General features: G+C 37.4%; 2 protein-coding genes across 4 annotated transcripts; one reads left to right on the top strand and one right to left on the bottom strand.

Annotated features, from left to right (window-relative positions):
• Positions 1 to 256: 256 nt before the first annotated feature.
• Positions 257 to 1614, bottom strand: LOC113075974 (heme-binding protein 2-like). The gene is made up of 4 exons (XM_026248618.1): positions 1463 to 1614; positions 1233 to 1367; positions 693 to 853; positions 257 to 609 (listed from the first exon to the last, which is right to left on the bottom strand). The coding sequence occupies exons 1-4, from the start codon at positions 1595 to 1597 to the stop codon at positions 435 to 437; spliced, it is 606 nt and encodes a 201-aa protein (XP_026104403.1). The 5' UTR covers positions 1598 to 1614; the 3' UTR covers positions 257 to 434.
• A 1630-nt stretch (positions 1615 to 3244) lies between these two features.
• On the top strand, positions 3245 to 22684 carry LOC113075973 (coiled-coil domain-containing protein 85A-like). 3 transcript variants are annotated; one of them, XR_003281078.1, is made up of 4 exons: positions 3245 to 3832; positions 4467 to 5936; positions 21287 to 21344; positions 21881 to 21898. XR_003281078.1 is itself a non-coding variant. In XM_026248617.1 (4 exons), the coding sequence occupies exons 1-4, from the start codon at positions 3605 to 3607 to the stop codon at positions 21894 to 21896; spliced, it is 1254 nt and encodes a 417-aa protein (XP_026104402.1). In that variant the 5' UTR covers positions 3245 to 3604; the 3' UTR covers positions 21897 to 22684. The 3 variants fall into 3 exon arrangements, 2 of the variants coding, with proteins under 2 accessions (XP_026104402.1, XP_026104401.1); XM_026248617.1 differs by having other exon boundaries at positions 4467 to 5418; positions 21881 to 22684; XM_026248616.1 differs by having other exon boundaries at positions 4467 to 5427; positions 21881 to 22684.
• Positions 22685 to 22952: the final 268 nt, after the last annotated feature.

Here is a 22952-nt window from a genome sequence, read left to right as displayed (position 1 = left end):
CACAGTTTTCAATCATTTATTCAGTCCATAAATGTGGGTGAATTAATTAGATACAGTGTCTTAAACTGAAAAATAGAATGGCTTACATTCAATATACTGTATAATAAAAAAGAAAAAAAAAATTTGAATAAAGAGATCAAAAGTTTTATTGTCAAAGCAGTAAAATTCAACTGCAATTTCAGTGTAAACCTACCTTAACCTACAGATGTAGATGACAGACGTCACATTCCTAAAAACCAGTTTATAATCTGTCAAAGAACTACAAAGTGCTTCAACACTTTTATTGCACAAACGAAACATTAATACATTGTTTAAGATTGCAACACCATGTTAACATATGATATGCAAGGAAATCTTCAGTTGACTGGGACTTGAAAGTAAAAAGAGGCTACACCATAGGAATGAGGAACAGAACTTTCAAGATCTGCAAGTCCTCAGGGTGCACGAACCCAAACTTCATTGTGCCTGTTGATCAAATCCCATGGTGCATCATATCCAGCTGCATCATATCTGTTTTCAACAAACACCTTTCCTGCAGCCCTGAGGTCCTCCCTAAGCTGCTGCACATTCTCTAATGCGTCTTCATCAGATGCCACACCACTAAATGACCTGTAATGACCAGCAAAGAGAGAATGATTAAATGAGAAAAAGTCAAACAGTTTTTGACTGTCATCCTTTATACAATAACTAACCTGACGTAGACAGTACCGCCTGGTATGACTGTTTTTCTGATGGTATTATCGTTAGGCTCAGGGATGTCCGCGTCAGACTGAAAGACGGAAATAGACACCTGTCGCTCCCCCGTAAAATCAGCTTCCTTCACAGAGACCACCACAGGCCTGGTCATAGCAATCTCCTTTCTGACAAGTAAATTTAATTATAAAAATGACATTGTTAAAATATGATTACCAGTCTGGAATGTTATAAAACGTCAAATGTGAATATTCAGCACCATGAGTTTGTGTGTAGCAGTAACACTAGTTAAACAAGAACTAAAAATAAACAATACTTTTATAGCATGTTTAAATATGAGTAAAGTCTAATTTGTTGTACATCGACTAAAACAACTAGTGAACTATTATCGAAACAAACATGTGGCCCAATCTGTCATAAACTAAACACTATAAAGGTTAATAAATGCTTAAATAGTGTACAGTATTACTTCTATGTAAACTAATGCATTAACTAATGTTAACAAATGAGACCTTATTGTGAAGTGTTACCAGTGTAGCATACTTACTCTCGCTGTTTTGCCCTTGATTGAAATAATACAATTTCCAAAAGCCATCTTTTAAATCACTGTTGCTGGAACTCGCAACATCAGTGGTAATCCAATGGCTCACTTCATAATTGCGCTCCTCAAATCCCTTTATGTATTATTAACACAATAATATACATATTTAACATAGAATAGACCAAATATGAAATATCCCTAATGACAAAACAAAAATCGTCTGCCTACCTCATACTGTTGCACCACAGTGTACACGGGACACTCACGTCCATGACAGAACCAGGGTGCTTCCCAACATCCTGTACTTGGGAAACATACAAGTCCAACCAGGAGACACAGAATGGAAAGTACAGTCCTCGCCATCGCACTGCAAGATGAAAAATGTTGTCACAGGCTGTTTGTGTATGGTGTTTTCCTCATCATAGACACACCCCTCTACACTTCACGGAACTCTCCCTCCCATCGCCACTAAACTACCATCTAGTATGACACTAGGAAATCAATTAACCTGCTACAGTAGAGTACAGGTTTTCTTTCTTCCGTGAAACACAAAGGGAAAATGTAAAAGAAGAGTAGACCTTTCCCATGCAATTAAAATTAATAAGGCACAAAAAATTATATACTATAAACTCCAGGGAAGCATTACAAAGCATTTAAAGAATGATGACTTACATTTGTGTGTTTGAATCTTATTATTAAACCGACTAAACAGGTAAAGTTAGGGCTTGCTTAATGTCTGAATATTTCCTCATAAATAATTTGGATCTTTAATTCAAAATAAAACTGGTAGGTTGAAGAGGAGCTCAACCTGAATGAGCCAATAATTTCCTTGAAAGTGATCCATGCAGTGTTCTTCCAGCCCTAATCATGAAATAATTTTCATAATGAAAGCAGTTCAGCACGCTCACCACATATCCCTTCATAAATCATAAACTTTCATGATATTTAAATGTTGGCTCTGGGGAGATGTCTAAATTGCTTTCATTTTCACTTTAGAGGGAAGAAGCTTAACAAGAAATAGATATTCATAATGTGCACAAATGCAGTTTATTACCAGGTAAGTTTGAGTGAGGTATAAGGTAACACATATTGTCCTAATAAAGATGCCTCTGCTTCCAGAAGCAATCTGAACAATTTGAGATGACAACCTGTACTCTGACCCACTTCTTAGACAATACCTGTTCAAATTAACAACACATATTCCAAAACAGTGTTATGTTCTGTAAACTGACCTCTGTGTTGTGACGCTTGCTTTACAGACCCACCTACACAGATCATCATAAATGCATATTGTCATTCCAAACAGTTTATCCCAAACTGTTTATGAAAACAATGAGTCTGGTGCCAGTGTGCACTACATTAAAAATAACTGAATATGTTATATTATTTTAATCCATAACAATATTAAAAGCCAGACATTTTTAAAGATTGCCTATAGTAAATACATATCTATCTATCTATCTATCTATCTATCTATCTATCTATCTATCTATCTATCTATCTATCTATCTATCTATCTATCTATCTATCTATCTATCTAGCTATCTATCTAGCTATCTGTCTGTCTGTCTGTCTGTCGATTGATAGATATGTCTCTTCAACACACCTGCTACAGTTAGGTTTTTTAAATAAGGCCACCAATAAACAGAATCCAAGTACCAAATACAATGCACAAATTCATCAATAACACCAGATTTCATAATACACCACCATAATAATAATAATAATAATAATAATAATAATAATAATAATAATAATAATAATTATTATTATTATTATTATTATTATTATTATTATTATTATTATGCAAAATGGGCAATTGCGTAAATGGTTAAAATTGATGTTGGTTTGTTTTATGACCACCAGGTGGAGCCCAAAATCAAAAAGTTAGCTGTCTCCAAGAGAAGGGGGCGTGTGACGGAACAGAGATAAAGAGAGACGGAGAGAGAGAGAAATCACAACTCAGCCAGTGGGGCCATTTGAGAGGCGGCTGTCACGTCACCCTGTGCACAGAAGCGACCAGCCGTGCACCTTCCTCATGCGCGCGGACAGCGGCCACAGGTTCAGCACCGCACTGAACTGGACAGGATGCTGACGGACAGATGGAAACAGACAGGGTCTCTGCCATAGAGACAGAGGGTCCAACCATACAGCAAGTGCATAAGGAGGAGAAGTATAAGTCCGTACTCTAGGGCTGCATCCCTATCTTCAGAGGGGACAGCATGGGCAGAACAGTTGTCGTTAGAATGGTAGTGTCAAAAATTCGAACCTAACAAGAGGGAATTTGCGTGAAAGCGCGAATAAAGGATTTTACTGGCCTTGCGGGCGATTTGATTCATAGCCTAGCACTTCGACAAGTTGCTCGGGAGAATGGAAAGGCCCACCCAGTCGAGCATTTCCAAGAACGCAGAAGGTCCCTCAGAGGATCTTTCCAAACTTACGGACGAGGAGCTTCTGAAATGGAGCAAGGAGGACCTGGTACGCCGGCTCCGCAGAGCTGAAACTGAGAAGATGAGCGTCATAGTGGACCACAGCAATCTCATCCGAGAGGTGAACCGCAGGCTTCAGCAGCACCTCAACGAAATACGTGGTTTGAAGGTAAGACGAGCCTGTGTTCAGGTGACATTGAATAGCGATTGCATTAACCCTTCTTCACTTAGGTTACTTTAAATTATAGTATAAAATAGGTTTTAAAATGTCTGTAAAAAATTACCTTTTTTAAAAATTATTTAATTAATATTTTTTTAAGCGTGGTTTTGCAGCTTAATTTTTCTAATACATAGGTCCTCTCACATACAGTACATTTCTCCATGATGAGGTATAATGGTGCTAAAGGTCCATCTGGGTTGCCTCTAAAATGTCATTTTGCACTTGTCTTATCCAAAAAATAAAAATAAATAAAAAATAAATAAATAAAAAATAAAAAAATAAAAAAAATGTTGTAGCCAGATGTGTAAAGTGGCAAGTCTTTCTATCTATCTAATATTATTACTAGTTTTAATACACATATTATTTTTTTCATTTTGCCTACAAATATTGAAAAACTGTAGAATATTCTACTAGAATGCATCAGTGTGTCTACAATCTATGTTCTCCATACTTTATCTTTCTCTATTGTGCAGTACATACAGTACAGTACAGTACAGTAGACTACTGCATTTAACTTTTCTTTCATTGGTCAAACTGGCTTTTCTTAGACATCCGTGTTGAGTCATAGATTTTATTGTTCCAGGAGGTGAATCAGAAGCTGCAAGAGGACAACCAGGAGCTGCGGGACCTCTGCTGCTTTCTGGATGACGACCGGCAGAAAGGAAAAAAGGTTTCGAGGGAGTGGCAGCGCCTGGGCCGCTACAGTGCAGGAATCATGCGTAAGGAGGTGACACTTTACCTGCAGAAGCTGAAAGAGCTGGAGCAGAGGCAGGAGGAAGTGGTGAGGGAGAACCTTGAACTGAGAGAGATGTGCTTCATGCTGGATGAGGAGAAGGGCTCTGGAGGTACTTGTGGGCCAGTGGGTACCGGGGGACCAGCTGGATGCAGGAATTCAATCGATAGCCAGAGTAGCCTGTCTCACGCTAGCGGTCCTGGGCCTGGCCTACTAAGAGATGTGGGTGATGGGAGCAGTACCTCCAGCGCGGGCAGCACTGACAGCCCTGACCATCTCACACATAAGCAGCAGCTGTTGGGTGGCCCAGTTGGAGGCAGTCCTGATCACCTACATAAGCCAGGCTCAGGGAGGGAGGCAACGGGTCCTGAGCAAGCAAGCCGCAGACATAGCACCAGCCAGGAGTACGCAGCGCATACTTTCCCCCAAGTGTGCCGGTCTCGCTGTGGGTCCTTCTCCAGTCCGGATCATAAGGGCCTACGGGGTCTGAGTCCAGAGAAACTTGGCAAGAGAGGCAGCCCCGAACAGTTCTCGAAACACTTGCTGGTGTCCTCTCAGCCACCTGGCAGCCCGGACTTTTTCCAGAAGCACAGGGGTAGCATGGGTAGTGTGTGTGGGAGTCCAGAGCCCAAACAGATTCTATCAGGGACACCGGAGCACCTACAGAAGGGCCGTGTCATATCTGGGAGCCCTGAGTTGTTGAGGCATCAGCATGGAAAGTTTGGAAGCCCCGGCCGAGATGTGGCACAGAAGAGACCGGGTGTAGAGGAGATGTCCCCTCATCATCGGAGCATCTATAGCGGTATGAATGGTGGGTCCGACTGGAGCCTGCTGTAGCACCCACAATGAGATATACCGAGTCCCATTTGAGTACACCATACGCAAAGGGGATGGTCATCCTTCATCCTGGAGCCAGCAAAGCCCCAATTCCCAGCCAGCCACTAAACCATACCACTCAGCCAGCCATTACCTGCATTTTGTCTAGTTTTTCTTTGCTCAGTTCAGGAGACGCAATGGCCAGATAGAGCAGGGGCTTTAGTGTTTGGCTTGAGCACAACATCCCATCTCTGGTAAAGGTCAGTGGTGTCCAGTCTTGGTCCTGTAGGGCCATGATTTTAGCAGTCTTTTGTTGCCTCCCATCAGTCAGCCTCTGTACCTGTGCCTCCGAAGCCATTTTTTTATGCTCCGGAACCCAGCTGAGGGAACACTGTAATCAATCATTGAAAGACCAAAATGCTCAGAGGCCCAACAAAAGCCAGAAGACAGTGCTACCCAGGAGGACCAGGAGTGGACACCATTGTATTTGCCATATGCACGCAGGTGAGTGGCGTGGCAAAGTATGAGTCAGCAGCACTTGAGAAGGAGCAGTGTTGAGAGAAGGCCTATCACTTCTGTTTATCTACCACCCCTTTCTTATGTTCCCATGAGTCACTCTGTCTAAACTTCCAAAGTATTTGCTTGTCAGACTTTCTTTTCCTTTCTTTTCTTTTCTTTTAATAAATTGCTTTGTTTCAATTAATTATATTATTCTTTGAATTTCAGTTTTAATTCTACTTGCAATTCAAATTCGAATTGCTATTCTGCATCCTGTTTGCTGTCTCAGTTCAATATCAGGATTTGAATTGCAATTTTAAAGTCATTCTCCATTCGGTTGTAAATGGGGCCCACCATGGTGCATAATCTGAATGTTGCAGCCAACAAATGCTCATGAATTACACACATAGATGTATACTCTACATATGCACACACACCCAGAATAGTTACAGTAAGCATCACTGACCTACATTCTCTCAGCGTAAGGCTCATAAACTCCATAAACAGCAGTGGTAAAAAAAAAAAACATTCTTGCACACACATACACACACACACACCCCCACAAGGTTCTGGTACTGATCTTAGCTGGGTCTTGTCATGCTTGTTCATTTTTGTAGCTTCAGTTTGGTGATCTTGCTGGTGGTTTCTGTGGGATTTTTTCTGAGTTCAAACCGATGGCCTTGGTGCTGCTAACTTCATGCTTTACTGTTTGAGCTACCTAATTCTTATACAAGTTATTGCATCCTGTCAGAATTAAACTTTGCTAGATTACTGAGAAAGAAAAAAAAATGGTGTGAATCCTCTATAGCTATAAATGTAAATGAATTTGCTTTGAATAGATAATAGCTTTGTGAACCGATTCTAACATATCAAAAAAGCTGCAATTAACATTTTTGGAGGACAAACCCCGTGAATGTGTGCAGAACAAAATATCAGACTCGCCTCCTGACGTGTAGCATTCTCTCCAACTATATTCTGCAAATGATTTCTTGGAGGAGAAAATTGCGGAGTTATGTGGCTTGCCAAGGCTCTGGGATTCTTCCTGAAGCTGTGTGCTGTTTACCTTGCACTGCATTTAATAGGAAAATTAAATGGGACCTAAATGGATGCTTGTTGGATGCTCGGAATATTTCAAACCAGAAATAGTTCTGCTATTCTGATGAAGGATTTTTAGATTGTACAAAAACGTGGTGATGAGTCATTGAAGTATCCTTCCTGGCAGTTGGATGGTTGATTTAGAAGCTACTTTTATCTTATGTCCTGTGGTTTGATTTTTTGTTTGAGTGCACAAAGTCCTTGTATGCAAGCTTGGTACAAGACAGCGTGTAGTTAGATCCATCCTGCTGCTAATTTATGCCTTTTGACACCACAAGCTAACAAAGAGAGAATAAGCTATTGTATTCTTTCTCTTTCTCTTCTTTCAGTCATTCACTTTTCTTGAGATACACATTTGTTCTTTCATTATTTCCTCAGAATAAACAGTGCAGATCCAATTAAATTTTTCCACTGATGCTCTGGGTTGGTGCATATCTCCTCACTTTTCAGTCTGTTTAATGCTCCAGCTCCCTTAAAACTGGCATTTCAGTAGAGACTAACAATCCCCAGTGTGTCTAATTAGTCATAAATGCACATAACATAAAAAAAAAAACACTCTTCGTGGAACCACATGGTCACATCCTGTGCATGGAATTACAGTTGATCCCTGTTGGCTATGGCCAGTCAGCCTGGATTATCACTTAAGAAGGTTTTGACAGTCAGATTTCTCTTTTTCTCCTCCCTTCCTGGGGTGTGACCTGTAGTCCACAGTAACTCTGATGTTTTTGGCCTTGAGCAAATCAGCTTCTGATCAGTACAGTATATGTTCAGAAAGGTTGTGATGTAGGCAGATTCATATTCAGTGCATTAAATAATAAAAAAATTATATAGCTATTTGTGTGAATGTCTAAAAAGCATATTTTTAAGATAAATAACCCCCCCCCCCCGCCCCAGATTTACAATGGAAACTCTTTATATGCAAAACTTGCTTTATCATTCTGTCAAGAGTTGTGATAAAAGCAAAAATGAAGGAATGTCATTTCCCTTGGGTCACTTTTTAATTATTATTTTTAGTTTTTGATTACTAGACATAATAAACTTATAAAAGAACAGCTGCAAACAGCCTGATAAAGAGTTTAAAGAAAAACTAAAAAAAAACAGATTTACAGAAGTTACTTTAACTTCAGGGTAAGTTGCAAACAAGGTTTAAAGGTTACTTTACCCAAAAATGAAAAGTTCTGTCATCATTTACTCACTCTTATCTCATTCCAAACCTCTATGACTTGAATGTAGAGAAAAAAATGGGGTTTCCATTGAAGAGATAATATATGCAGGTTTAAAATTACATGAATAAATGATTACAGAATGTTCGTTTTTGGTTAAAAAATCCTTTACATTTGTTTTCTGATCACTGAAGTTCATTCCAAAGCATCCCAACCCGACCCATAGAAGACCTTGCATTTGACCTTGACCGACCTCTCCCTAAATACTGCTCTACAGCCTATAGGTCTTTAAATGGGTCTCCACCTAAGTGTTGCTATGGGCCTGATGTTGAGAAATCATACCATCCATCAATCAGACCGTCAGTCAATGCATTGTGTAAATAATAAATAAGGCTGTTGCTCATCTGCATTTGCATTGGTAATGTGACACAGAACAAGCACTGCTGGCTGTTCACGCTTCATGCTTTGTGGGCTTTCGTTGTAGTTCCAGGCTGATGTGGTGGCACAAGGCTTTGGCCCTTTGCAGTAATTTAATTTGCAATCTGCAGAATACATTTCTAATTGCTTGCCTTGACATTTAAGTGGAATTACATTTCTTATCCTTTCATTTCTCAAGAGATAAAGGCCCTGGCGATCGCGGCTGGCATCAGACAGCTGTTTTTTTTTCTCTCTTGCTGGTGAGCCAGGGGTTGTGTAACAGTTCTCAGAAGCCTGGTACTAAATTAAATCTACTCAGCTCTTTGTGACATGGCCAATGACGGATCTTGAATGCTCAGCCATAATTAATGACTGTCTGCTTGTTTTATGGTTTAACGAAAAATTATAATCCTGCTAAGCTGTGTCCTAAACAGACAGCAATTTAGTCTCCCTGTGATCGCCATGTGCGGTTTCTAATTCCATAATCTATTCGTTGTCATGCTGACTTCGGCATTCAGTAATTCCCATGTCCTGCGTGTGGTGTAGAAAACTAAGCTGATGAGACAGGTTCTGGGGTAAATAGGTGAACGCACTCGTAGAAGTGGAGAGTTACAGTGTTTATTGATCTCTCATTAGCGCACAAGTGAGCAATTGATTCAGGCTTTCTGCTGCTGCAACATAGAGAAACGTTGAATTTAATTTGAGAAGTTGAATTGGTGCTAAACTTTCAATAACTGCTTACCAATGGGTACACACATATCAGTATACTTGAGTCACTGAATTGCCTGCATTTATACCAAGATTTGAACAAACACTGAACAGAAATCATCTTGATATACAGTACAGTAATTACCAATCACAGTATAGGTCAGTCCATGTCAAATTAGGATACATATACAGTAGCTATATTTCCATGTCAAGTCGACAATTTTGTCCCTGAAATCATACCTCTTGACCTAAAAATAATTAATAATTCAAGGGAGTTAAAAAATTCTAAATTCTAAATATGAAAATATTACACTCTATCCTCTTTAAATCAGCCTTAGCAACAGCCTGATCTGACATGGACTGTCCCTGTATATATCCCTATGTACACATAAAAATCAAATAGTAGAGCATGATGCTAACAATGCTAAGGTCATGCATTTAATTCCAAAGAAATATGTAAGATGATAAAATGTGCAAAGTAGTTCACTTTGGATGAAGGTGTCTGGCAAATGTATAAATGAAACTAAAATGAGCATTGAACAACTCCTTTTCATAAACTGCAATTTACAGAGCAATACATACAGCGTTTGTGACCTACAGTTTAAAATAACTTACGGTTTCAAATAGTTTAATATTAGCTGCCTGTTGAATCATTTTTTTTTTTATCAGTAGTGTTATTCACTTCCACAGTGTCCTTCAGACTTTCTTTTTGTTCATTTCCCCCAAGAATAAGCTAACTTGTGCATTAATCTTGAAATCTGAAAGGAAGAATAAGCTGCATTCTCATAATGACATTGTACTGCTTTGCTGTTATACTAACAGAGGCCTCTGTAACATACAAAGACTGTATAAGACAGTCAGTTTCTTTGTTAGGAGGTTTTGTCAACTTCAGTTATTGGCTGCTGGAGCCCATATTTTACAATAACAGTTTAATTAATCTCAGTGAAAATAATGCATCTCAGATTTAGCCCTTGATCTCTCCCGGTTCCTGGAAGATGTTCAAGTGTGCCAACAAAAGCCTTGTGTTTGAAACCCTGAAACCCTGTGCCATCTCTACCAATACTAGCCTCTGTGCTGTCCGGTAACATGGAGGGATTATGTAAGATATTAGGAATTCATGCTGAGAGGGCATCAGCCAGTCTGCTCTCTACCTAGAACCCCTGTTTATCTTACTGCTGGCTCAAGGCAGAAGGTAGAAACCATTGATTGCTACTTTAGAAAGAGGGAACACGAGGCCTTGCAGTGGTCAGGGTCCCTGCAGAGCTGTTACCCACAGCTGTTATCTACAGATCTCTTTCAAGGGCTCATAGCCTGAAGGGACACATTTAACCTTACATTGTGTCTGTTCTAAAGAAGCAGAAGAAAAATACATGCAGACATTGAGAGGTTTACTTTCATTGGAGAGGAGATCGTATTCTAGGAGAATTCAATGTCCAGTTAATGGGAAGCCGTTCATTCATGTTTTTATGAAAGTCTTTTGACCTTGGCTAGTGGCATAAGCCTGTACTAATAGCTGGTGTTTGACCTTCGTCATATGTGGTCAGTGCAAGTGTAGGTATTTCAGTTTTAAAGGGATAGTTCTTAAAATGAAAGGGATAGCTTTTAAATAATATTAAGTGTAGATATGTTTCTTGAGCACCAAATCAGCATATTAGAATGATTTCTGAAGGATCATGTGACATTGAAGACTGGAGTCATGATACTGAAAAATGAACAGTTCAAATTCAGCTGCTAAAATTAAATTCCAAAATATATTAAATTCAGAAGTGTTATTTTAGATAGTTATAATATTTTAAAATAATGCTATTTTACTGCATTTTTGATTGAATAAAAGTGAGCATAATTATATTCAAAAATAATAATATAATCATAATATTCAAAAAAATAGAAAAATCTTACTGACCACAAACTTTTTAACAGTAGGATACATATTTTTCTTTCAGTCCATGCATTCTTTGAGAACTGAACCCATTACAATGCTTTTGCTATATACACACACACACACACACACACACACATATATATATATATATATAGAGAGAGAGAGAGAGAGAGAGAGGTCGATGAGGCCAGGAGATTTAAAATAAACATTTGTAGGAAGGTATTAGCAAGCTGGAAAGACTAACTGCTGTCAACACACAGATGTATTATATACGATGACCTGCTCATGGATAGAACCTTTTCAGTTTTCAGTGTTTGCATGACTTCTTTAAGTCCAAGACAAGGAATGATCAGATAAATGCTGAATATTCACTGTGTGTGTAGCTGTATATTTGCTATGTTCCACTCTACTCTAATTAAATCTCATTCATTGTATCTGGCTGTGTCACTGTGTCGGCAGCTCTCTCTTCACACTAATGGTCAGGAGGGGTGAATAGTGCAGTCAGGAAAGAGCATTCAGTGCCCAACTTCACAAATCACCACCTTCACACAGCCATACACTCAAAGCTAAACGATAACAGTGAAAGCACAGCAACACATTGTAAATTTTGGTGATAAATTTTAATATCTCATATATATCTCCAGCAGCACTGGGCCTTTGGGATCTGGGCTTAAGCCACAGTAAGAGTTGCCATTGATGCAGCTCTGCTAGTGACCATCCAGAGCTGTTATTTAAAAGACAGCAGACAGAGCAAAATGCAAGTCCTAAAAAAAAAAAAAAAAAAAAAAAAAAAAAAAAAGTAACATTTAACATTTGCAGTATATTAAAAACGTGAAGGTTACATTGGCCAACCAGTTTAAGCTGGTCAGCACCAAACTAACCAGCATAAACCATCCTGGAGTAATAATATTTTTTAGCAGACATGCTAACACTAGCATTTGTAGCAGCTAGGTTTGTTAGTTAAACCTTGAAATGCTTATTTTTATAGAAACGCTGCACACTGTTATTTTTAAGAAGTTAGCCGCTCTCAGTTCAAGAAAATATATGGACTTTATCACAGTGATCTATTGTGTTTTAGTATGAATGTTTATGTTTATCGCTGACTGAAGGGTTTGTGTATTGTGATATGGGCAGGAATAGACTGCTGTGCTATACAAGTGAAAAGTGAGAGATGGACTGAGAGAGAAACAAAGACAGCGGGACAGGGAGTGAGGTGAAACTCTTTTTCATGGTGAAAGCACTGCACTTTTGCTTTTGGCTTTTACAGCCAGGTCACATTTCTAGGCATAGGCAGAAAAAGACTGTAAGACACTCATGTATCAGCTTCAGAAAGAAGCATGCTGTGTACACTTTCTATGGTGAAATAAGACCAACTTTAGTACTTCTTCTTTAATCTTCTGAAGCTCTTATACTTAACCTTTCTTCCTTCGAGTTGACTGAGTTGACAGAGGACATACTGTATACAACTTAACAATAAACAACGGAACCACAGATTAAATCAACAAAATGACACACAATCTTGACAAACAAGGTTAGGCAAAGTGATAGGCTATGACAGTTGTTTCAAATCTGTATGACTGTCTTCTGTGGAACACAATTAGAAGATATTTAAAAACAAATGTCTTAATACAATGAAACGTACAATGAAAGTCAGAAAATAATATTTCACAGCAATGACGCCAGTGTGTGGTTTTAGTGTAATAAAATACTGAACCTAAAGTCTTTCCATCTTATTTAAGGTCTCTGTGCTCACCATGACGCACAAACAGCAGACTTACCTCAGCCTGTGAGTCATATTACACAACCATCCTGCATTATGTGTGCAATATAAGTATACTGTACATTCTTTTTTGCTTCTCCTCCTGGCACACTGCAGTGTGGCAAGGCTACACTTTATTTCCAATCTTTAGAAAACCCACTCAGATGAAATCAATCACTGTGATTCAACTACTTTTTCGAGTGGACTGCAATTTACACAAGTGCACACACATGCAGTTAACAGTAATAGAAGCAATAGAAGCTGGAAGAGACTGACAGAAACACACAGCTCAGAGGCAGACCCTTGCTTCCCATCTCCCCATCCACACACAGACAATATAAAAACCTTTAGACAAAATGAAATTGGGCATTAGAGCCAGGTAATTGGTAAGGCCATTAAAATTAATGAAATTGTTATGCAGATAAGAGAGGTAATACTCAGGGAGGTACCTCAAACCATGCAGTGCTCTCTGTGGGAGGAGGGCAGTGTGCACGCAGCTAACTGTGGGTATTTATGGACTCCCTTCAGCATAAACAGAGCTACTGCTCTCTTTATACATCATCTGAATGCATGGCCTGACATGCATTTTAAAATTCATAATGTGCTGATGGAGTTTGGACTAAATGACACTATATTACCTCTTTTTCAATTCATGCTCATAAATATTTTATCATATTAGGGAATTACAATCTTCAAAACCAGAGGAAAAAATGGATGGATGGAGATATACATACAAAACAATGCTGTGTGAGAAGTCTGTGAGAAGTATTGAAAGGTAATTTAGACTCAACTTCAAAACGTAGTGAAGCTACATAATAAGGTGCTGGTATTCAAACCCACAGAAGTCTGACTCTAACTTTAAGTCACAACTGCCTCCATTGGCAAAGAACCTTGAGTCGGTAATCAAACTTGGGTCACTGGAAGCACAGTTGCACTACTGTACATGTGGGCACACTAACAACAGGGCCATCAGCACCGACAAATTATGTCATGACACAGGACTCAAACCCCCAACTTTCTGCTCCAGGTGTCCATTCAATTCAATTCTAAAAACAAAATTGTGAAAAATTGTTTAGTGTAATGAAGAATAGTTTATTTTACACTATTTTGCTATGAATTATTATGCATTTTTGAGTGTTCTGTTATGTTACTTGTACTTTCCAAATCAATCACTTGTTGTGTACTACTATCTTCAGAATATTTTTTGACTGATGTGTAAATTAGTGAACAATCCATATAATATAATTTTTATCCATCTTTGCTGAACAGATAAGATTAGCACTTCAGTTTCAAAATTTCAATTCACTTTCAAAATTCTCCACACGGAAGCCCTGAGATGCTCTTTTAAAATGGGTTCCACTTGATTTAAAAATAATCATAAAAGCCATTGTGAAAATGTGGCACTTGAATATGTATGGAGAAAGATGCCCTCTTGTGTGTTTTCAGTGTGTGCACATGGTTTCGATTGATGAAGATACACTTATCTGAGGTGTTTCTTTTCTTTTAAGTACAGCATGTGCTTAAGATCTGTTGGGGACACACAAAGCACTTATGGAAAATCGGAAGCACTGCTGTGTTTTAGGATGAACACTGGTGCTTCAGGGAAATTGCTTCTAGAAGCTGGGTCAGTATAGGGCAGCCCACCCTCCAGTGTGTGAGCATGTATATGCCACAATATATGTTCATTCTCATATTATGACGTGCATTTCACCAAACTGCAGTTTTAAACTGTTTGCCAAGGAATTCTATGCCTTATCTCCTTTGTAATAAGGGTTTTGTACACCTATGAAAAAAGGCTGTCCTCAGGGAAGACTCTCTACAGTGCTTGTTAGGAGAGTGTGTTCCTGTGTGCTGCAGAGACAGACTGTCTTCACTCTGAATAGTGATCATTGTATAATTTCCTGAGGGAAAGTACATTGCGTAAACTATTTGAGATCCCCATTTTTTTTCCCCTAAATTGTGATTTAATCTCTTAACTGACCTGATTTCCTTGATGTCTTCCCATTGTTTCATACTCCACGATGGTACAAACACTGTACGAAAGGCATCATGATATTGGTAGCACTTTATTTTACAGTCCTGTTCCTCATGTACATACTATGTACTTATTATAGTAATAACAATAACTATGTAATAACTAGGTACTAACCCTGAACCTACCCCTAAACCTAACCCTACCCCATGTAGTTACCTTATATTACCAGAACTTTCTTAGATAAATACACTGTAAGTACACTATAAGTACATATTAGTACACGTACTGTAAAATAAAGTGCAACCACGATATTAAAAAACATTCACGCAGATGCACTTATAAAAATAGTCCTCTTTTGCCTTTAGGAAATTTTTGAGGTCAGCGGGGTCCGGGTTTCAGATTTATTTGCAAAGAAGCTCATTAAGAGTTGACCTTGTCCAGTGAGGAATATAGTATGAGACGAGGATCCCGGGAGAGGTGGGAAGTTATGGCTCATTGTCTTTCATTCCTCGAAAGGATAGCAGGGAGCATTGTGCGTTTAAGATAGTGGTCAGGTTTACTCCCAAAACATCTTGTAAAGTAGGCCAACAGTTATTCTTCCTCGTCTCATTATCTTTTCACTTTGAGATAAATCCCTGCCATTATGTTTTGTTTTAAAACATTTAAAGCATTAATATTTATGCGCTCCACAAACCTGATTCTGAACTCCTGACTGTTTCCATTGCAGCTGACATAAGTATTACCTACAGTGTAGTCTGTGATTTGTGTTTTTAAACTAAGGACCTCTTTTATAGGCTCAAAATGTTAGAAAATGGTCTACAGAAAAGAAATATAAATAAAAATGAGAATACACTATAAATAAATGTGAAATATTGTAACACTTAAATCTGTTAACTGGCAGCCATAAAAAGGAATAATATTCTCTGCAAAGATTCACATTAAACTGTAATTATTAGCATATACAATTTCTAATCTGGAAAATTCGGATCACTAAAATGCAGATTTCAGTTCTTTCAACACTGCTGGAGTTTAATACACACCGATATAGCTAGAGCTTTGTGAGATGCACAATAATATGAATGTGCACTTCAAACAAGTAAAAATACTATGAATAACTGAATCAGTTTTGTTGCACTTCATCCATGAAATTTGTCCCATGGGGCCCTTGAATATAATGAAGTAATGGCCCTTAATATATTGATAAATGTATCCTGAATGTCACCTTGGATTATTTTTTGGATTCCAGTTTCTCTGCTCAGTAACGATACTGCACATAATATGCAGAGAACTGAGTGTGTGTGTTGATAAATTTAGATGTAGTCATATTGTCTGAGCTGTCTCCTTGTAATTGCTGAATAGTGTCTACAATAGTGGCTGTGTGTGTATGTGTGTATGAAAGAGAGAGATAGAGAGAGTTCTTTGAACAACAGAATAGCATGCCTGCTCAGAGGACATCAAAGACAGTCACTTCTCTTTTCGCTTCCGTTTTATCATCTCTCCATTCAACCGGTAACAAACAGGCCAAAGGTCCAGTGGACTGATGCGAAACATATTGTTCCTGCATGCTTATTGACTCACAAGGCTAGTTTATCCTTTCTGACACTCTCCGCTCTGCTTCCATTCACTGATATGAAAGGTTTAGGCTTTTCTATGGCAGCAGAGAGCATAAGCCTTGACTCCAGCCAGTATGACCTTGAGTAAATGATAAATCTATATTGGGTAATAAAATTCAACTGTCTGATGTTAATTTTCATACATTTCAAATACATGGTGGTCACTAGTGTTCATGTTTAAAAATGTCTGGATTTGAACCATGCTGAACAAAAACTATACCACTAGACTATCGGATGGGTTAAATGCAGAGCACAAATTCTGAGTATGGGTCACCATACTTGGCTGAATGTCACTTCACTTTCACTTTCACTTTCACTTATCACATCTTACACTGTCAATGTAAGAAATATATACATGTCAGCCTGGAATTGGAGCAAGCATGTCCCATGCTTCTTTCTAAGAGACAGAGAGGTATTGATGTGTGTTTACTAGATTGCTTCTCACAGGAATATTCATTCTGTTCTCATTCTAACCAGACATCAGTGTGAACTAGCACAGATGATGAGAGCGTTAGAGAGATGGCTGATGGGACTGTTTAATGAGAGGCCCAGATGACCTTGTGATGGACTGTAGAGAAGCCCTATGCTGACTGATTACAGCTGAGAGGAAGGGAAAAACAAAAGAGGAAGAAAGAGAAAGAAGCAGAGTCAGAGAAGTGGGTTGGTTATACAACTTGATAACATACAGTACATCACCGAATCAGCCTCTTGTCTCTTCATCACTTTAATATACATGTACATACAGCACATGCACACAAGTGCAAACAGGCACACGGAGTCTGAAAGTGAGTATCAGTGTCCTGTCTGCATCTCCTGCTGGAGCACACCTGCTCCTCCCATATTAATGAAGACTCTACCGCAGTGCTGCTCAGACACTTCCAATACATTCCCAGAACAACAATGCACTGCTGATTACTGCGCCTACGAAGAGCCATTGTATTGAAATGCCTTGTTCCTGTGTATTCTCCGTTATCTCCTCTATTATTTTCTGCAACTAATTCAGCACAGACCACTTAAGTGTATTCAAACTTAGTTTTGTAGATAATAGGTGTTTTGCACAGTAGTACTCAGAGGGGTCCAACAAATCAAACAGTGGGTGAATGGGTGATAAAACAACTGATAAAAATCTTCAGATTAATCCACACATAATCCTCACAACTCCAGTCCATCAGTTAAATCACGTGAAGCTAAAAGCTGCATATCTGTAAGAAACACATCCATCATTAGGCATTTAAAAGTTAAACCGTAGCTTCTGGCCACAATATGGATATCATCCAAAATAACTCATCTTGGATGATATATTTGTTTACTGAATTCAGACACAACCTGATTTTGGTTTGTGTCACGGACGTTTTGATTCTCATGGAGCTCAAGACGACGGCTGAAATTTAAGCTGCTCTGATGTGGCTTTTAATTTATGCAGAATCAAAGCCCTAAACTTAAGCATAAATAAATCAATAATTAAATGTTTTGATGGTTTTGAAAGCACTGGTATTTCCTTCATTAATGCAAATATATTTTATATGCAAGCAGCATCCCTGAGAACACATTTTAGTTTATGTTTGCATGTTACTGCCTTAATTGAAGAACAGGGTCACAAGCTAAAGAAAGACAGTTCTTTCAATAAAAAGGAACTTATTGTTGCCTATTTTGTACTCCAAACACATTGAACGGAAGTATGTGTGTACGTTTTATAGACTTTTTTCTTTCTTGATGCCCTTAACTGCTTCAAGCCACTGCACTTATTGTATACATGATGTTTAACATTTAGAAATAACGTTTGCACCATAAAACATCTCTACTAACTACCAGTATTTGTGTCTCTCTCTCTTTCACGGCACGGTACGTTTATGTGTTTGTGAGTGTACAATTTATTGCAGTCATTTGAAGCTGAGGGCAGAGAAAGTTTGAACTCAGGGGTGTTTAATAAAGATATTGACAAATGTAACATACAGAAGCGGGTCAGAGGTTTAAGCACCTTCATTCATCACCTCTACTGCTGTTCTGCTCCCTTCCGCACCATTACAATGTTATTACTTTCCACTGATGGACCTCTGCCAACTGTTAGGCTTTAAATAGATCAGAAATTTTCATCAAATGAGAGTTTTTGACTAGGAGTACTCAGTCTAGGCAAAATTTGGACACATAACAGCATCTTTCTGCAGTAAAATAATTCACTTTCTAAGTTTGTACCCAAATACATACTTATTTTAGTCAATTGAAGTTCTCAATGTTCTAGTTGAGAATAATTCGGTATAAATGCCATTTCAGTATTTTTAAATAAAATGTCTGTAATTTTTTATTGAACTGAAAGTTGAGGCAATGGTAGCTCATTGGTTTGATTATGCTTACTGATTCTCACTACAGGCTTGAAAAAGATGTAATGTTTATGATTATGGCTACCCAGCACAGCAATATACTGTAAAATAAATATACATTACAAAACAAGAAAATTCCTTTTCTTCTTTAAATAAATATTAACACAAAAACAATGCTCTGCTTAAAATTTAAATATTCAACAGCGAAGACCAGTATTATTGTTTACTTTATTATTTTCCATCATAATTCTCAGATTACTACAAATCAAACTGCAGTCCTTGTGTAGAAACATTAGAACAATGAGAACTACAAGCCAAATGTGACACTTAAAAATATTATATTAAACCACTTTATATCAAAGAATACTCGCAATTCAAACTAATGAATAACAGAATGACAGAATGCTAGATAGAACAATGGAAGGATAGATGAGATTGAAGTGTGGGCTGTGTCACCCTTAGACTTATGTCTCCTGGGCTTAAGTGAAGTATTACTGTAATAAGCTTTAAGCCAAGTAAATCAATAGAGAAACAAATTGCTTTTTGCTCGACTCTTGACAAAGCTCTTAACCTGTTTCTATGTGTGTAAAGTGTATGTGAATACAGAGTTCACAAGGGTGCTTTAAGGAATACTAGCTTAACCAAAAATGTTTTATTTGGTCATCATTTACTCAACCCTTAAGTTGTTCCAAGCCTGTTTGAATTTATTTCCTTTGTTGATCACAAAGGAAGACATTTTGAAGAATGTGGATAACCAAACAGTTGCTGGTAGCCATTGGGAAGTCCACTGGGACCAGAAACCGTTGTTACCCACATTCTTCAACATATCTTCTTGTGCGATCAGCAGAAGAAATACATTTATACTGGTATGCAACAACATAAGTGGGACTATCCCTTTAAAGCTTTGTGTGTATATGTGTGTGTGTGTGTGTGAGAGAGAGAGCACATGAGGGGCAGAGAGAGTCCTTCCACTTCAGAGTGGCTGCAGAAGTGACACTTGACTTAGACAGAAGGTACTCTTCATCAGCAGACATTCAGGGTCACACCTCCTGCTGGTGCAATCACACTGTATGTAACACGGGATAGAGCAGGCTTTTCTCTTTTTTGGCATGTGCACTTGTAAACAGCAGTGTTAACAAGACAAAAACATGCAGGCTGTTTTTTTTATAATTTGACCTTCTCATTTATTCTTCAAACACATCCACAATTAATGTGTCTATACTGTATGTATACATTTATGCATCCAGCTAATGCTTTAATTCAAAGTGATTTAAAGCTAGGAGTGGATCGATTTCAAACTTTGGCTTTGGTAATACACCAGCATTTGAAGTTTTAGCATCAATAAACTAAATCAATGTCTTGTTTATCAGAAGGCTGTTTATCAAAATAACTGATCAGTGGAAACTAGGGCTGTCAAAGCATTCAATAATTAAATGTCAGTATTAATCTCATTGTTTTAGCTCATTCACTTCCTTTTTAAGGAAGAGAAACAAAATAAAGTGTTCATTTATTTGACACCTAACCAGTTTTGTTATTGTTAACTAAACCTATATATTTAAAATGGTTTTCTTTAATTGAAATAAAGCTGAAATAAAATAAAATACAAATATTATATGAAAAGCTGAAATAAAAGTCAAGCTAAAAACATTAAAAAAGAATAGAAATGACTAAAGCACATACCAAAATTACTAAAACTTTCAAATGAAAATGAAACAATCTGATTCAAAATATTAATAAATACTAAATATTTCTACAACAGTGCTCACACTTTATTTGTCGAAATGTATCAAAACACAAATACAAAAACCTAGCTTGATGTAAATTTGGAAAAATAAGCTTACTTATTAGTTTACTAACATTTTATTTCTAAAAAATGCTTTAAATACAAATTTAAGTTTGATACAGTTTCAGTCTGATTCATTGATGAATTGTGAAGAACAGTTTTTGTGAACTGGTTCAAACAATTCATCGAAAAGATCTGATTCAAAAGAATGATCTTTATTACTCAGCCAGATTTATAGTGCAGAACTGTGACAGTGCTGCTAACCTCATTTGCCACATTGAATAATTGTATTATCCATTTTACAATAAAAGTCCTGCTGCTGCCATTTTGCCAAACAGAACAAATGCAAAGACAAGATATAACTATAAATTATAGGTTGCCTTGGGCCTTTTACATAAAAAGGCTGTATAAAACAGTTAATTAGCAGCAGTGGGTTAATTAGCTGCTCTATAAGCACGTGAATACTTACCATTTTCAGTAAGTCAGCCCACTCTTTTTCTGAGGAACTCAGTGTGTTTTGGAAAGCTTTTTATTAGTATAATTAGTATAATGTTATTAGAAGAGCTATTATTTTGCCAGTAGTATCATGAATATTAAATTAACCATCTAAAATGTGTGCTCGATATATTCTTTTCCTTTGCAGCTCTGATATCGGCTGGCTGTTGCACCAACTCCTGTAGAAGTGTCAAGCTTTGGGACAGGTAAGACTCACATCTGTACACATCGGTGCATATCTGTACAATATGCATGTTATTTATGCATACAACAGCTCAAAGGAGGATTAGTATGCCAATATTTCTTCAGTTTGTAAGGTGAGTGTAGTACACTAACATTCAAAGGTTTGGGGCGAGTATTTTTTTTTTTTTTTTTGACAAATTAAAAACAAAATAAAAAAATAATCAACAATGAATTAAATTTTTTAAAAGAAAATATGTAACAGTTACTAGCAGAGAAGTAACTATTTAATGATGCAACAGATTTATTTCAGAATATTTGAACCTACAGGATAGTATTAGAATGATTGGCCTTTACATTTTGCTGAGCACAAATCAGTTTTCTCTCTCTCTCTCTCTCTCTTACACACACACACACGCACACACACACATACACATGCATACATACTAAAACACTACATGATACCCGTTTCTGAAGACTGAAATCTATACATTCCGTACAAATATTTACATTAAAAAGTTTCAATATTCTGTCCTAATCAAATGTTTATTTCTCTCCACAGTTTTGATGCCTCTTGACCATTGCCTTGACCAGATCCAGTGGTGGAACCCTGGCTATGAAAGAGGATCCCTGTTGGTTTCATTTAATTTGCACTGACAGAAATGGAAGACAAGGATGTTTTAGCAGCAGTAAGTGTCTCTTGTCCCCGTCCCTCTCCACACTGGTTCCTGCTGGTCTCCCAATACAACTCACATCCCTGCAAAACCGAGGCCTGGAGGAAGGATTCCTTAGGATTCAAACAGCTGGACATGACACATTTGCCAAAAGGATTTCCCAAATGGGAGATTTATTCATCTGTTTTTGCCAACACAAAATAGACCTACCTCCTTTGAACGGAAGCAGACATAACAAAACAAAAAAAAGTTTGAAATTGGGAATGAAAGGTTTTTTATCCATTTTGTTTACAGTGATCACAAAACACACAATCAATCCACACTATAAAAAAATCATTTTATTAATGATTCTTTTGTACTGTTTTACAGTTAAAAACGATCTAAACATTCTAGAAACAAGATGCATTTATTCACAAAGCAAAACTGCATAAGACATTAAGGATGAGAGTTAAGCTGGTTTTCTGAGAATATGCATACTAAAACATACTTCTTTTATTTTTCACACTCAATTTGTATTTTTTTTTGTTTTGTTTTAAGCATAAACCTCACTAAATGTTGTCAGATTAATGCTTAAAACAACAAAATATACAATGCTAACATGAAATATTAATATACATTATATATAAAATTATACATAAAAATATGCAAAATAGCATGAAATATAAAACTTGCTTTAATAGATCATATAGGAGATTATAGGGTGGAAATTCTGTATATAATCTCTTATAATATCTCTTATGCAGTTTTGCTTATTTAAGATTTATTTAATTCTTATATTTAAGAATGTCTAGATATTTTTACTAAAAACAATTAGAAAATTTGTACAATTTTTTTTTTTTTTTTGGAGTGTGCCAATATTTTGCACAAACAGGCGGATACCTATTACCAATCTGTTCTTTTGTCTCTAAGAACAAGGGCATTTCTTAAGCTGTTTGAAGGTAAAGAGCAAAACTGAATGTC

The sequence above is a fragment of the Carassius auratus genome, unplaced genomic scaffold, assembly GCF_003368295.1.
Source record: "Carassius auratus strain Wakin unplaced genomic scaffold, ASM336829v1 scaf_tig00018168, whole genome shotgun sequence".
Taxonomy (NCBI): Eukaryota; Metazoa; Chordata; class Actinopteri; order Cypriniformes; family Cyprinidae; genus Carassius; species Carassius auratus.
Note: the sequence above shows the minus strand (reverse complement) of the source record. Positions and strands in the feature narration are given on the sequence as shown.